This window comes from Neoarius graeffei, chromosome 6 (assembly GCF_027579695.1).
Source record: "Neoarius graeffei isolate fNeoGra1 chromosome 6, fNeoGra1.pri, whole genome shotgun sequence".
In the NCBI taxonomy this organism is placed as follows: domain Eukaryota; kingdom Metazoa; phylum Chordata; class Actinopteri; order Siluriformes; family Ariidae; genus Neoarius; species Neoarius graeffei.
The window spans coordinates 23,847,339-23,863,373 of record NC_083574.1 but is presented as its reverse complement, the minus strand read 5'-3'; the positions used below and the strand labels follow the sequence as shown (position 1 = coordinate 23,863,373).

The following is a 16,035-nucleotide window of genomic DNA, read 5'->3' as shown; positions in this document are numbered from 1 at the left end:
CCTTCTCTGTACTTCTCCATTAACATTCTTAAAGCAAAAATTGCATCCGACGTGCTCTTCCTTGGCATAAACCCGTACTGCTATTCACAGATTGCTACCTCTCTTCTCAATCTCAAACAATCTCGTTAGGAACTCCACAGCCGTCTCACCCAAACATCTCCAAGCCTCAATTGGGATACCATCTGGTCCGACTGCTTTCCCAGTCTTCATTCTTTTCATGGTTGCCCTCACCTCATCCTTACTAACCAACTCTGCTTCTTGATTTGCTGTCTCCAATGAATCTGACCTTTTCTCTCTTGGATTCTCCTCATTTAATAAATCCTCAAAGTACTTTTTCCATCTTCTTAATACACTGTTTGTCAGCACATTTCCATTTACATCTTTCATTACTCTTACCTGCTGTACATCCCTCACTTCCCTGTTTCTCTACCTAGCTAGTCTGTACAGGTCTTTCTCTCCTTCTTTGGTCTCCAGTCTTTCGTACAACTCCTGGTATGCATCTGCTTTCGTCTTTGCTACCGCTCTTTTTGCCTTCTGTCTCGTCTCTCTGCATAACCACCTGCTTTCCTCGTCTCTCTGATCGTCCCAATTCTTCTTTGCTAGCCTCTTCTCTTTTATAATTTCCTGCACTTCTTTGTTCCACCACCATGTCTTCTTGTCTTCCTTCCTCCTTCCCGATGACCACCCTAGCACCTTCCTTGTTGCCTCTCTTACTAGTACAGCAGTAGTATTCCAATCTTCTGGCAGACTTCCATGACCACTCAATGCTTGTCTCATTTCTTCCCTAAACTCCTTCTGATGTTCAACCTCTTTTAGTTTCCACCACTTAATCTTCGGCTCCACTATTTTATGCTCCCTCTTTTTCACTTTCAAGCTCATCCTGCACACGACCACTTGATGTTGTCTAGCTACACTCTCCCCTGCCATCACTTTACAGTCTCCAATCTCCTTCAGGTTACCCCTTCTGCAGAGTATGTAGTCCACCTGTGTAGATCTTCCTCCACTCTTAAACATCACCCTGTGCTGCTCTTTCTTCTCGAAGTACAGTGGGGCAAAAAAGTATTTAGTCAGCCACCAGTTGTGCAAGTTCTCCCACTTAAAATGATGAGAGGCGCCTGTAATTTTCATCATAGGTACACTTCAACTATGAGAGACAGAATGGGGGAAAGAATCCAGGAAATCACATTGTAGGATTTTTAATGAATTAATTGGTAAATTCCTCGGTAAAATAAGTATTTGGTCACCTACCATACAAACAAGCAAGATTTCTGGCTCTCACAGACCTGTAACAACTTCTTTAAGAGGCTCCTCTGTCCTCCACTTGTTACCTGTATTAATGGCACCTGTTTGAACTTGTTATCAGTATAAAAGACACCTGTTCACAACCTCAAACAGTCACACTCCAAACTCCACTATGGCCAAGACCAAAGAGCTGTCAAAGGACACCAGAAACAAAATTGTAGACCTGCACCAGGCTGGGTAGACTGAATCTGCAATAGGTAAGCAGCTTGGTGTGAAGAAATCAACTGTGGGAGCAATTATTAAAAAATGGAAGACATACAAGACCACTGATAATCTCCCTCGATCTGGGGCTCCATGCAAGATCTCACCCCGTGGGGTCAAAATGATCACAAGAACGGTGAGCAAAAATCCCAGAACCACACGGGGGGGGGGGGGGGGGGGGGGGGAACCTAGTGAATGACCTGCAGAGAGCTGGGACCAAAGTAACAAAGGCTACCATCAGTAACACCCTACGCCGCCAGGGACTCAAATCCTGCAGTGCCAGACGTGTCCCCCTGCTTAAGCCAGTACATGTCCAGGCCCGTCTGAAGTTTGCTAGAGAGCATTTGGATGATCCAGAAGAGGATTGGGAGAATGTCATACGGTCAGATGAAACCAAAATAGAACTTTTTGGTAAAAACTCAACTTGTCGTGTTTGGAGGAGAAAGAATGCTGAGTACGCGCTTCTAGCACTGTAATCTAGCACTGTTTTCAGGCTTGCTCATTGGGGATAGATTAGGGATAAAATTAGCTCATGTTTTAAGTCGTTCAAATTCTGTAAAGCTGCTTTGCGACAATGTTTATTGTTAAAAGCGCTGTACAAATAAACTTGATTTGATTTGATTTGATTTGAGTTGCATCCAAAGAACACCATACCTTCTGTGAAGTATGGGGGTGGAAACATCATGCTTTGGGGCTGTTTTTCTGCAAAGGGACCAGGACGACTGATCCGTGTAAAGGAAAGAATGAATGGGGCCATGTATCGTGAGATTTTGAGTGAAAACCTCCTTCCATCAGCAAGGGCATTGAAGATGAAACGTGGCTGGGTCTTTCAGCATGCCAATGATCCCAAACACACCGCCTGGGCAATGAAGGAGCAGCTTCATAAGAAGCATTTCAAGGTCCTGGAGTGGCCTAGCCAGTCTCCAGATCTCAACCCCATAGAAAATCTTTGGAGGGAGTTGAAAGTCCGTGTTGCCCAGCGACAGCCCCAAAACATCACTGCTCTAGAGGAGATCTGCATGGAGGAATGGGCCAAAATACCAGCAACAGTGTGCGAAAACCTTGTGAAGACTTACAGAAAACGTTTGACCTCTGTCATTGCCAACAAAGGGTATATAACAAAGTATTGAGATGAACTTTTGTTATTGACCAAATACTTATTTTCCACCATAATTTGCAAATAAATTCTTTAAAAATCAGACAATGTGATTTTCTGGATTTTTTTTTCTCATTTTGTCTCTCATAGTTGAGGTATACCTATGATGAAAATTACAGGCGCCGCTCATCTTTTTAAGTGGGAGAACTTGCACAATTGGTGACTGACTAAATACTTTTTTGCCCCACTGTATGTATTGACTATTGCCAAATTCATCCTCTTTGAAAAATCAACCACCATTTGCCCTTCCACATTTCTCTCTCTTACACTATATCTGCCCATCACGTCCTCATCTCCTCTGTTTCCCTCGCCAACATGTCCGTTGAAATCTGCTCCTATCAGCACGCGCGCCTCCCTCGGTATACTTTCTACCACTTCATCCATCTTTTCCCAGGAAGACTCTTTCTCTTCATTCTCACATCCAACCTGTGGGGCGTACGCACACACAACATTGATTACCACTCCTTGACTGTCCAACTTCATGCCTATCACTCTATCTGACACCCTCTTCACATCAGTCACACTGTTGACCAACTCTCCCCTCAAAACAATACCAACACCATTTCTCTTTCCATCGACTCCATAATAAAACAACTTGCATCCACCTCCAATGTTCTTGGCCTTGCTTCCTTTCCACCTCGTCTCCTGCACTCACACAATGTCCAACTTCCTTCTTTCCATCATACCTGCTTACTCTCTCGCTCTGCCAGTCCAATGTTCCAGTGTGTGTGTGTGTGTGGTGTGTGTGTGTGTGTGTATGTACGTATATATATACATATATATATATATATATATATATATATATATATATATATATGTATGTGTGTGTGTGTGTGTGTGTGTGTGTATATATATATATACACACACACACACACACACACTTTTATATATATATATATATATATATATATATATATATATATATATATATCTTAAGGTTTCTGTCAGTCACTGACGATGGGGGACCTGTCCAGCCCTTTCATGTCTTCTGCGTCTTCTTGATTCTACTCTGCCCTTAAGTTTCTTTTCATGTAGTTGTCTCCCGGTGAGGAGATGACCTCTCCAAGCATGGCAATCCTGGGCACACTGGTACCAGGACTGGCTATCAATCCTGAAGAGGTTAAGGTCTTCTTTGGCGCAGTCCTTCCATCTTTTTTGGGGTTTACCCCTAGAGCACTTTCCATGTTTGAGCTCACCAAAGAGTAGCTGTCTGGGGACTCTAAAGTCCTCCATCCTGGACATGTGGCCAAGCCAGCTTTAGCTCTAATGCAACTAAAGCTGACCGGCGCTCTGGAGCCTGGCGCTTGGATGTTGTTGCATCAGACAGAGTCCGGACATTCCAACCAGCTAACTTAACTTGTTATGGGCCCTTGAAAGTAAATCCAGGCTGATCAGGACCACGGGGTCCACAAGGCTTTACCCAAGGTCCGTCCTACTTGCTGTTATGCTGTCCAGATTTACGACACAGGTGTTGGTGATATAGTTGCTGATTAGGTGTTCTTGGGTCCATAGTGGGTTGAATTGCACTGCAAAGGGTTGCTAGCAGGGTGTGCAAGCAGGCTGCCCTCTTCCATACTTGCGATCCCCAATGGGCAGATTGTAGAGTGGAATCATATAGGGACACAAATCACCAAACTAATCCAAAGGGGCTTATGGTTGAAGGGTCAGTGGGCTAGCCCAAGCAGGGATGGACCCTGAATTTTTATTGGGGTTTACTCCCCTAGATCCGCTGCGTTCTGCATAAGCTAGGGGCGGCATGAAGAGCCACAGCAGATGGTCTTCAGCATGTGAGTGGCCAGGTGGAATGGCCATTTGCTGACGATGGATTGGCCATATATTATGCGTCACATGCTGCTGGATTTGGGGAGATCAGTCTGGGATGCCAAGTAGGCCAACCAGAAAGGTACTACTCCTCCAGTGCCATACGTGTGTGTTGTATGTATGTATGTGTGTGTGTGTGTGTGTATATATATATATATATATATATATATATATATATATATATATATATAAAATAAAATATTATTACACACACACACATACACACAGTGGTGCAGTGGTGCTTGAAAGTAACATGACAAGATGAGTTTTTCAAGAGAGCGACAAAAAGAATGAAGTTAGGAAATGACTGCTAAGTTTATACAGTGCTGCTTGAAAGTTTGTGAGCCCTTTAGAATTTTCTATATTTCTGCATAAATAGGACCTAAAACATCAGATTTTCACACAAGTCCTAAAAGTAGATAAAGAGAACCCAGTTAAACAAATGAGACAAAAATATTATACTTGGTCATTTATTTATTGAGGAAATGATCCAATATTACATATCTGTGAGTGGCAAAACTATGTGAACCTCTAGGATTAGCAATTAATTTGAAGGTGAAAGTAGAGTCAGGTGTTTTCAGTCAGTGGGATGACAATCAGGTGTGAGTGGGCACCCTGTTTTGCTTAAAGAACAGGGATCTATCAAAGTTTGATCTTCACAACATGTGTTTGTGGAAGTGTATCATGGCACGAACAAAGGAGATTTCTGAGGACCTCAGAAAAAGCATTGTTGATGCTCAGCAGGCTGGAATAGGTTACAAAACCATCTCTAAAGAGTTTGGATTCCACCAATCCACAGTCAGACAGATTGTGCACAAATGGAGGAAATTCAAGACCATTGTTACCCTCCCCAGGAATGGTTGACCAACACAGATCACTCCAAGAGCAAGGCATGTAATAGTCGGCGAGGTCACAAAGGACCCCATGGTAACTTCTAAGCAACTGAAGGCCTCTCTCACATTGGCTAATGTTAATGTTCATGAGTCCACCATCAGGAGAACATTAAACAACAATGGTGTGCATGGCAGGTTTGCAAGGAGAAAGTCACTGCTCTCCAAAAAGAACATTGCTGCTCGTCTGCAGTTTGCTAAAGATCACATGGACAAGCGAGAAGGCTATTGGAAAAATGTTTTGTGGACGGATGAGACTAAAATAGAACTTTTTGGTTTAAATGAGAAGCATTATGTTTCGGAGAAAGGAAAACATTGCATTCCAGCATAAGAACCTTATCCCATCTGTGAAACATGATGGTGGTAGTTAGGGCTGTGCAATATATCGAATATACTCGATATATCGCCGAAAATTCTGTGTGCGATACATAAAATCGTAATATCGTAACTATTGAGTATTTTATAGTCATCTTCCGACTTGCATTCGTTTCGTGTTTGTTTAAAACATTTCCCGGTGGTTTTCTTCCTGTCCCTCAGGCAGTAACATGAGAGGCTGCCTAAGGGTAAAGAAAACATTAACGTCACACACTTGCCAACCAATCCCGGGCGACATCTCAGTGCTGAAAGGAACTTCCGGGAAGATTTTCTAGTTTCGGTTGTGTTGCCAGATTGGGCGGTTTTAAGTGCGTTTTGGCGGGTTTTGAACATATTTTGGGCTGGAAAACGTCAGCAGTATCTGGCAACACTGCCGGCGGGAAGATTTCCTGGTTCCGGTTTACAGCACTGACTCAGTTCGTGCAATCGCTGATTTTGCATAGGCTACCGTGTAAGCTCTGTCAATTTCAGCGACAAATTAAAAATGGAAGCAGACGAATTGGTTCCTAAAAGAACTAGTAAGGGGTCAGTCATCTGGCATTTTTTTTGGATATCGCGAAGAGGACGTGGAACAGCAAATGGCAGTTTGTAAAGTGTGCAAATAAAACCTGTCATCACGAAAGGCAGCAGCCGGAATTGTACACATCTGAGAGGCAGAGCCAGAAAACATTCAGTTCAAAAGTGTGCAAAGAGAAAAATTATGTTTTGCAGATCTCTCGCTTCTCTCCCTCAATCTCTCTCTCTCTCTCTATTGTGAATGTTCTAGCTTGGAGATCTATTTTTTTTTTAAATAATTTAATGAATGAGCACTTTTCTTATTTAGGCTAAATGTCTTTCTCAGTGTTGAGCTTGCACTTTATTGGTTTGAGCTCTGAGCAGCTCTGTATTGTATTTGTTGCAATTTTCAAGATTGTTTTTGCAGTTTGTGCCACATCTTTGTTGAATAAAAATAGTCTTATTTCAATTCAATTGTGATTAATCACGAACATGACAATTTAAAATGTGTTGTTGAAAACCACCTGTAAAGTTAACTAAGAATGTTTAATCTGCAGGGATTGTAGTGAAAACAGTAAAGAGTAAAAGTTAGATTTCATGGGGTCCTTTAGAGGAGATTTAAATATATCGAGATATATATCGTATATCGTGAAATGGAGAAAATGTATCGGGATATTCTTTTTTTCCCATATCGCACAGCCCTATTGGTAGTATCATGGTTTGGGCCTGTTTTGCTGCATCTGGGCCAGGACAGCTTGCCATCATTGATGGAACAATGAATTCTGAATTATACCAGCAAATTCTAAAGGAAAATGTCAGGACATCTGTCCATGAACTGAATCTCAAGAGAAGGTGGGTCATGCAGCAAGACAACAACCCTAAGCATACAAGTCGTTCTACCAAAAGAATGGTTAAAGAAGAATAAAATTCATGTTTTGGAATGGCCAAGTCAAAGTCCTGACCTTAATCCAATCGAAATGTTGTGGAAGGACCTGAAGCAAGCAGTTCATGTGAGGAAACCCACCAACTTCATAGAGTTGAAGCAGTTCTGTATGGAGGAATGGGCTAAAATTCCTCCAAGCCGGTGTGCAGGACTGATCAACAGTTACTGGAAACATTTGGTTGCAGTTATTGCTGCACAAGGAGGTCACACCAGATACTGAAAGCAAAGGTTCACATACTTTTGCCACTCACAGATATGTAATATTGGATCATTTTCCTCAATAAATAAATGACCAAGTATATATTTTTGTCTCATTTGTTTAACTGGTAGGCTGGCACGGTGGTGTAGTGGTTAGCACTGTCACCTCACAGCAAGAAGGTTCTGGGTTCGAGGCCGGCAAGGGCCTTTCTGTATGGAGTTTGCATGTCCCTCCCGTGTCTGTGTGGGTTTGCTCCAGTTTCCCCCACAGTCCAAAGACATGCAGGTTAGGCTAATTGGTGGCTCTAAATTGACCGCAGGTAAGAGTGTGAATGGTTGTTTGTGTCAGCACTGCGATAACCTGGTGACTTGTCCAGGGTGTACCCCACTCCTCACCCATAGTCAGCTGGGATAGGCTCCAGCTTGCTTACGACCCTGTAGAACAGGATAAGCGGCTACAGATAATGGATGTATGGATATCTGTGAAGATACTCAGTCATCCAGGTACATAGTAATCTGTGGTTGGTAGAAGAGAGCAACTGGACTTGCTTGAAAAGTCTTCAAGACTTTTCAAGCAAGTCCAGTTGCTCTCTTCTACCAACCACAGATTACTATGTACCTGGATGACTGAGTATCTTCACAGATATGTTTCTACGCACTTTGGGATGAGTTCCCTTCGACTGGTGCAGGAGTATGAGAGGACTTCCAGAAAACTGGCAGACATCTTAGCCAGAGAGGATCGTTCATTTTTGTCAACCTGGAACGACCATCACTGAACAGAGGTGGGTGTCTATGACATCTATCAGCCACCTACAATGCAGCCATCAGCATTCTGATTCAGATTCTATGATGATCCATGAGAGGATAAATACTTGATACTCCCTATTAGACAGACAGAACTGAGGATGCCTTTCGGACGAGAGGCGAAACGTCTTCAAGACTTTTCAAGCAAGTCCAGTTGCTCTCTTCTACCAACCACAGATTGGATGTATGGATGTTTAACTGGGTTCTCTTTATCTACTTTTAGGACTTGTGTGAAAATCTGATGATGTTTTACAGTTAGGTCCATATATATTTGGACACTGATACAAATTTTGTTTTTTTACCTGTTTACTGAAACATATTCAAGTTGTAGTTATATAATGGACATGGACATTAAGTCCAGACTTTCAGCTTTCATTTGAGGGTATCCACATTAAAATTGGATGAAGGGTTTAGGAGTTTCAGCTCCTTAACATGTGCCACCTTGTTTTTAAAGGGACCAAAAGTAATTGGACAATTGACTCAAAGGCTATTTCATGGGCAGGTGTGGGCAATTCCTTTGTTATGTCATTCTCAATTAAGCAGATAAAAGGCCTGGAGTTGATTTGAGGTGTGGTGCTTGCATTTGGAAAATTTTGCTGTGAAGAAAACATGCGGTCAAAGGAGCTTCCATGCAGGTGAAACAAGCCATCATTAAGCTGCGAAAACAGAAAAAACCCATCCGAGAAATTGCTACAATATTAGGAGTGGCAAAATCTACAGTTTGGTACATCCTAAGAAAGAAAGAAAGAAAGAAAGAAAGAAAGCACTGGTGAACTCATCAATGCAAAAAGACCTGGACACTCACAGAAGACAACAATAGTGGATGATCGCAGAATAATTTCCATGGTGAAGAGAAACCCCTTCACAACAGCCAACCAAGTGAACAACACTCTCCAGGAGGTAAGTGTATCAATATCCAAATCTACCATAAAGAGAAGACTGCATGAAAGTAAATACAGAGGGTTCTGTATTTAAGGCTAGATTGGACTTTGCCAAAAAACATCTAAAAAAAGCCAGCACAGTTCTGGAAGAACATTCTTTGGACAGATGAAACCAAGATCAACCTCTCCCAGAATGATGGAAAGAAAAAAGTATGGCGAAGGCGTGGTACAGCTCATGATCCAAAGCATACCACATCATCTGTAAAACACGGCGGAGGCAGTGTGATGGCTTGGGCATGCATGGCTGCCAGTGGCACTGGGTCACTAGTGTTTATTGATGATGTGACACAGGACAGAAGCAGCCGGATGAATTCTGAGGTATTCAGAGACGTACTATGTGCTCAAATCCAGCCAAATGCAGCCAAATATTAATCGGCGTTTCATAATACAGATGGACAATGACCCAAAACATAAAGCCAAAGCAACCCAGGAGTTTATTAAAGCAAAGAAGTGGAATATTCTTGAATGGCCAAGTCAGTCACCTGATCTCAACCCAATTGAGCATGCATTTCACTTGTTAAAGACTAAACTTCAGACAGAAAGGCCCACAAACAAACAGCAACTGAAAACCACTGCAGTAAAGGCCTGGCAGAGCATTAAAAAGGAGGAAACACAGCGTCTGGTGATGTCCATGAGTTCAAAACTTCAGGCAGTCATTGCCAACAAAGGGTTTTCAACCAAGTATTAGAAATGAACATTTTATTTACAATTATTTAATTTGTCCAATTACTTTTGAGCCCCTGAAATGAAGGGATTGTGTTTAAAAAATGCTTTTACTTCCTCACATTTTTATGCAATCATTTTGTTCAACCCACTGAATTAAAGCTGAAAGTCTGAACTTCAACTGCATCTGAATTGTTTTGTTCAAAATTCATTGTGGTAATGTACAGAACCAAAATTAGAAAAATGTTGCCTCTGTCCAAATATTTATGGACCTAACTGTAGGTCATATTTATGCAGAAATATAGAAAATTCTAAAGGGTTCACAAACTTTCAAGCACCTCTGTGTTTGTGTGTGTGTGTGTGTGTGTATACAGTGCATTGCAAAAGTATTCATCCCCCTTAGTGTTTGTCCTGTTTTGTCGTATTATAAGCTGGTATTAAAATGGATTTTGGGGGGTTAGCACCATTTGATTTACACAACATGTTTACCACTATAAGGTGCACATTGTTTTTGTATTGTGACATAATAAGTTGAAAAAAACAGAAATCTGGAGTGGGCATAAGTATCCATCCCCCTCAAAGTCAATACTTTGTAGAGCCACCTTTTGCTACAATTACAGCTGCAAGTCTCTTGGGGTATGTCTCTATTAGCTTAGCACATCTCGCCACTGGTATTTTTGCCAATTCCTCAAGGCAAAACTGCTCCAACTCCTTCAAGTTAGATGGGTTGCATTGGTGTACAGAAATCTTCAAGTTATATAGATTCTCAATTGGATTGAGATCTGGGCTTTGATTAGGCCATTCCAAGACATTTAAATGTTTCCCTTTAAACCACTCCAGTGTCACTTTAGGAGTATGTTTAGGGTCATTGTCTTGCTGGACCGTGAACCTTCATCCCAGTCTGAAACCTCTGGCTGACTCAGACAGGTTTTCCTCCAGAATTGCCCTGCATTTAGTGTCATCTATCTTTCCTTCAGTCCTGACTAGAGCCCTGCACTACTGCGGGAGTCCCGCGGGACTCGCGGGACCCACCGCAAAGCAGTGCGGCGCGGGACAAATTTTGAAAGCTCATTGCGGGCGCGGGCGGGACCGGAAGTGCACATATGCGCACACGGGCGGGAGTGCACATATGCGGCGTGGGCGGGAGCGGTGATAAGCTGCAGTCCCGCTGACTAAAAACGTGTTTGAAATAAAATTTATAAATTATTAAGCCTACCGTCACACAGTGACGGTAGGCTTGACTCAATGCTATCCCAGAAATCCTTCCTGTAATATGCAAATTTGGCTGTCCAATCAGAGGCGGCCAAATTTGCATATTACAGGAAGGATTTCTGGGATAGCATTGAGTCAAGCCTACCGTCACTGTGTAACCTGTCTCTCTGATTAGAGTTGTAGACTAACTCAAGCAGTAAATCAATTCACTTCTCTTACTAGCTCTGCTTTGCAATAAAAAAAAAAACCACCATTGGTACAAAGCAAGCCCATTCACTTTTTTATGCTGATCAGAGAATTACAATGGTTTCTCATGTGATAAAAATGTGCGATTCGTGATTAAATATTTTAATCGCTTGACAGCACTAATTATTATTATTATTATTATTATTATTAGAGACACTACATGCTGAATTCAGAAACAAGGTAAATAATGAACGTGAGCTGTAGATATTTATGCTCAAATCCACTCAAAGTAGGGGGCGGGGCACCATCACGCTGTGTCAAGACAAGAACTTTCCTGAGAAATAACGCGAACGTCTGCATCATGCGGGATTTGCGGGCGGGAGCGGGACAAAATATGGCAGGTGCGGGCGGGAGCGGGACTGAAAATCATAATTCTTTGCGGGCGCGGGCGGGAGCGGGACTGAAAAATCCGACCCGCGCAGACCTCTAGTCCCAACCAGCTTTCCTGTCCCTGCAGATGAAAAACATCCCCACAGCATGATGCTGCCACCTCCATGCTTCATTGTAGGAATGGTGTTCTCAGAGTATTGGGTTTGCGCCACACATGGCATTTCCCATGATGGCCAAAATGTTCAATTTTTGTCTCATTTGACCAGAGAATCTTTTTCCATGTGTTTGGGGAGTCTGCCACATGCCGTTGGGCAAACTCCAAACATGTTTTCTTCAGCAATGGCTTTTTTTCTGGCCACTCTTCCATAAAGCCCTGCTCTGTGGGGTGTACAGCTTACAGTAGTCCTATGGACAGATTCTCCCATCTCCACTGTGGATCTTTTTGCAGCTCCTTCAGTGTTCTCTTTGGTGTCTTTGTTGCATCTCTGATTAATGCCCTCCTTGCCCGGTCTGTGAGTTTTGGTGGGCGGCCTTCTCTTGTCAGGTTTGTAGTGATGCCATGTTCTTTCCATTTTGCTATAATGGATTTAATGGTGCTCCCTGGGATATTCAAAGTTGGGGATATTTTTTATAACCCAACCCTGATCTATACTTCTTCACAATTTTGTCTCTGACCTGTTTAGAGTGCTCCTTGGTTCTCATGTTGCTTGCTTAGTAGTGTTGCAGAGTCAGGGTCCTTCCAGAACAGGTTGATTTATACAGACATCATGTGACAGATCATGTGACACTTTGATCGCACACAGGTGGATCTTAATCAACTAATTACGTGACTTATGAAGTGAATTGGTTGGACCAGCTCTTATTTAGGGGTTTTATACAAAAGGCGTGAATACCTATGCACACTCCAGATTTATGTTTTTTCATCTTAATTATTGTTTGTATCACAATAAAAAAAAACAATGTGCACCTTTAAAGTGGTAGGCATGTTGGGTAAATCAAATGGTGCTAACCCCCCAAAAATCCATTTTAATTCCAGCTTGTAATGCGGCAAAACAGGACAAACACCAAGGGGGATGAATACTTTTGCAAGGCTGTGTGTGTGTGTGTGTGTGTGTGTGTGTGTGTGTGTGTGTGTGTGTGTGTACAGTGGTATGCAAAAGTTTGGGCACCCCTGGTCAAAATAACTGTTACTGTGAACAATTAAACAAGTTGAAGATGAAATGATCTCCAAAAGGCATAAAGTTAAAGATGACAAATTCCCTTTACATTTTAAGCAAAAACAATTTTTTATTTTCATCTTTTACATTTTCAGAATGACAAAAAAGGAAAAGGGCCCAAAGCAAAAGTTTGGGCACCCTGCATGGTTAGTACCTAGTAGCACCCCCTTTGGCAAGTATAACAGCTTCTAAATGCTTTTTGTAGCCAACCAAGGGTCTTTCAATTCTTGTTTGAGGAATTTTCATCCATTCTTCCTTGCAAAAGTCTTCCAGTTCTGAGAGATTCCTGGGCTGTCTTGCATGCACTGCTCTTTTGAGGTCTATCCACAGATTTTCTATGATGTTCAGATCAGGGGACTGTGAGGGCCATGGTAAAACCTTCAGCTTGTGCCTCTTGAGATAGTCTATTGTGGATTTTGAGGTGTGTTTAGGATCATTATCCATTTGTAGAATGGATAATGATAATTTCAACTTCAGCTTTTTTACAGATGGGGTTATGTTTGCTTCCAGAATTTGCTGGAATTTCATTGAATCCATTCTTCCCTCTACCCATGAAATGTTTCCCGTGCTATTGGCTGCAACGCAACCCCAAAGCATGATTGATCCACCCCCATGCTTAACAGTTGGAGAGGTGTTCTTTTCATGAAGTTCTGTGCCCTTTTTTCTCCAAACATACCTTTGCTTGTTGCTGCCAAAGAGTTCCATTTTAACCTCATCGGTCCACAGGACTTGTTTCCAAAATGCATCAGGCTTGTTTAGATGTTCTTTTGCAGACTTCTGACGCTGAATTTTGTGGTGAGGACGCAGAAGAGATTTTCTTCTGATGACTCTTCCATGAAGGCCATATTTGTGCAGGTGTCACTGAACAGTAGAACAATGTACCACAACTCCAGAGTCTGCTAAATCTTCCTGAAGGTCTTTTGCAGTCAAGCGAGGGTTCTAGTTTTCCTTTCTAGCAATCCTGTGAGCAGCTCTCTCTGAAAATTATCCTGGTCTTCCAGACCTTATCTTGACCTCCACTGTTCCTGTTAACTGCCATTTCTTAATTACATTTCGAACTGAGGAAATGGCAACCTGAAAACGTTTTGCTATCTTCTTATAGCCTTCTCCTGCTTTGTGGGCCTCAACCATTTTCATTTTCAGAATGGTAGGAAGCTGCTTAGAAGAACCCATGGCTGCTGATTTTTTGGACTAGGTTATAGGAGCCTGGGTATTTATAAAGCTTTGAAATTTGCATCACCTGGCCTTTCCTAACGATAAGTGTGAACAAGCCATAACCCTAAGAAACTAATTCAGGTCTGAGACCTTGGTCAAAGTGATCTGAGTGCTCAAATCTCCTAGGGTTCCCATACTTTTGCAAGTTACTCCTTTAATTTTTTTCACTCTAAAATTGTACAAAATCAAAATAATACACCGATATTGCTTAAAATGTTGAAAAGTGTGTTTCATCTTTAACTTTATGCCTTTTGGAGATCATTTCATCTTCGACTTGCTTAACTGTTCACAGTAACAGTAATTTTGACCAGGGGTGCCCAAACTTTTGCATACCGCTCTATATATATATATATATATATATATATATATATATATATATATATATATATGACTGTTTTCAGCCCTACTGAACATTTTTTTTTCTGCCTTTTGGTTTATTTAGTTATGTTCAATGTGAAGCTAACCCAAATAGCTAACAAATTAAGGCTGTCTGGTTTGTTGTTTTGTACACAGCAAATAGACTAAGCAGTGTAAAGGCGCCCTTAGGTGACCTGAAACCACACACACTCTTACAGGCACACACTTTGCACCATGAATCGGCATCTTTTTCTTTTCTGATCTTGCTGACTGTGCAGTTTGGGTGTCATATTGACTGGGCTTTAGAGGAATAGCATGATGGGAGTGTTGTGTTGCTGTGCCTCATAAGGCTGTGGCTTTGTCTCTAAAAAGGAATTTCTGACAGTTCAGATGCTACGTATATTCGCTTACGTTTCTGACATTTAATTGAGATGATGGAGGCAGTGGTTCTCAGTTCAAGTCCTGGTGACATGCTGCCATTTATTCAGCCAAAACATAAAACTAGCTTTTAGTGTCTGCCTACTCAGCCTCCCTTTCCATCTGCAGAACTCCAAAGCGGTGTCGGAAACCCCCGCCGTAGCAACTGTATCTGAGGACGAAGATGAGGATGAGGCCACTCCGCCACCCGTGATTGCACCTCGACCCGAACACACCAAATCCGTGTGTACAAAATTTGAATGTCTACCTTTGTGTTTTAATCCTAATGGCTTTCCCATCACTCGTACTGCTCTCTCCTTTCATTTACCTTCTCCTCCCTACTCTTGTTTCTTCCCCACTGCCTGCTCTGATTCTTGTTTTTCCCCCTCCTAGTTTCTGTCTCTTTCCTTTGTGGCTCAGGTCGCACTGGTTGGGTAGGCTTTATAATGAACACTCTGAATCAGCCATGTGTCTGCAAGCAAAGTAAGTGAGAAACAGATTTGCGTAGGTTCAGATTTATTTTTATTCAGTGAAAAGTACACTTTGTCTCCACAACGTTCTAGAAACATGAACATTTCTTAGGAATTAAATAGGCAGTGGACTTGGCTGGTTCCTATGAGGATGGAGGTTTTTATTTTTTATTTTCAGGAAATTTAGGGGTTTTTTTTGACAAAATACAGTTAGGTCCAGAAGAGAATAAAAGTTTAGTAGAATGATTATTTTAAGTTGAATGTATTTTAATAGAAAACCCACATAAATACAGAGAGGACTTGACAGAGAGTCAACCTGAATGGACTGATTGATGTGAATGTGGAACGAGTTCAGCCTCATTAAACCTGACTTAAAGACTAACTGCTTTAAGTATAATTCCATAAAGATTGAAGAATGGGAGTGAAAAATGGAAAGAAGGAAGGGAGTGAAAGATGGACAGAAGGAGAGGCTTGGAGAGGAGTGAAGGAGAGATGTAGGAGAGCAGTGAGTGAAGGACAGAAGGAGGGGAGTAAAGGACAAACTCTGGGAGTGAATGATGGACACAAGGTAGGGGAATGAAGGATGGACAGAAGGAGAGGAGGGTTAGGAGGGCGGTGTAGAAGGGGAGTGAAGGACAGCAGTGACTGAAGGACAGCAGGAGGTGAGGGAAGGATGGACAGAAGGAGAGGAGTGAAGGTGAGGGTAGAAGGGCAGTGAAGGACAGGAGTATAGATGGTGGTGAGTGAAGGAACGGAGTGAGTGAAGAACAGATAGGTGAGTG

At 42.1% G+C, this 16,035-nt stretch overlaps 1 protein-coding gene across 2 annotated transcripts in view; it reads left to right on the top strand.

Annotated features, from left to right (window-relative positions):
• pak1 (p21 protein (Cdc42/Rac)-activated kinase 1) overlaps nt 1-16,035 on the top strand; it is a 243,751-nt gene that overhangs the window by 189,730 nt on the left and 37,986 nt on the right. For both annotated transcript variants that reach the window (XM_060923465.1, XM_060923466.1), the window contains exon 6: nt 14,913-15,026. In XM_060923465.1, the coding sequence (XP_060779448.1) occupies nt 14,913-15,026 (114 nt within the window). The remainder of the gene's footprint in view (nt 1-14,912; nt 15,027-16,035) is intronic.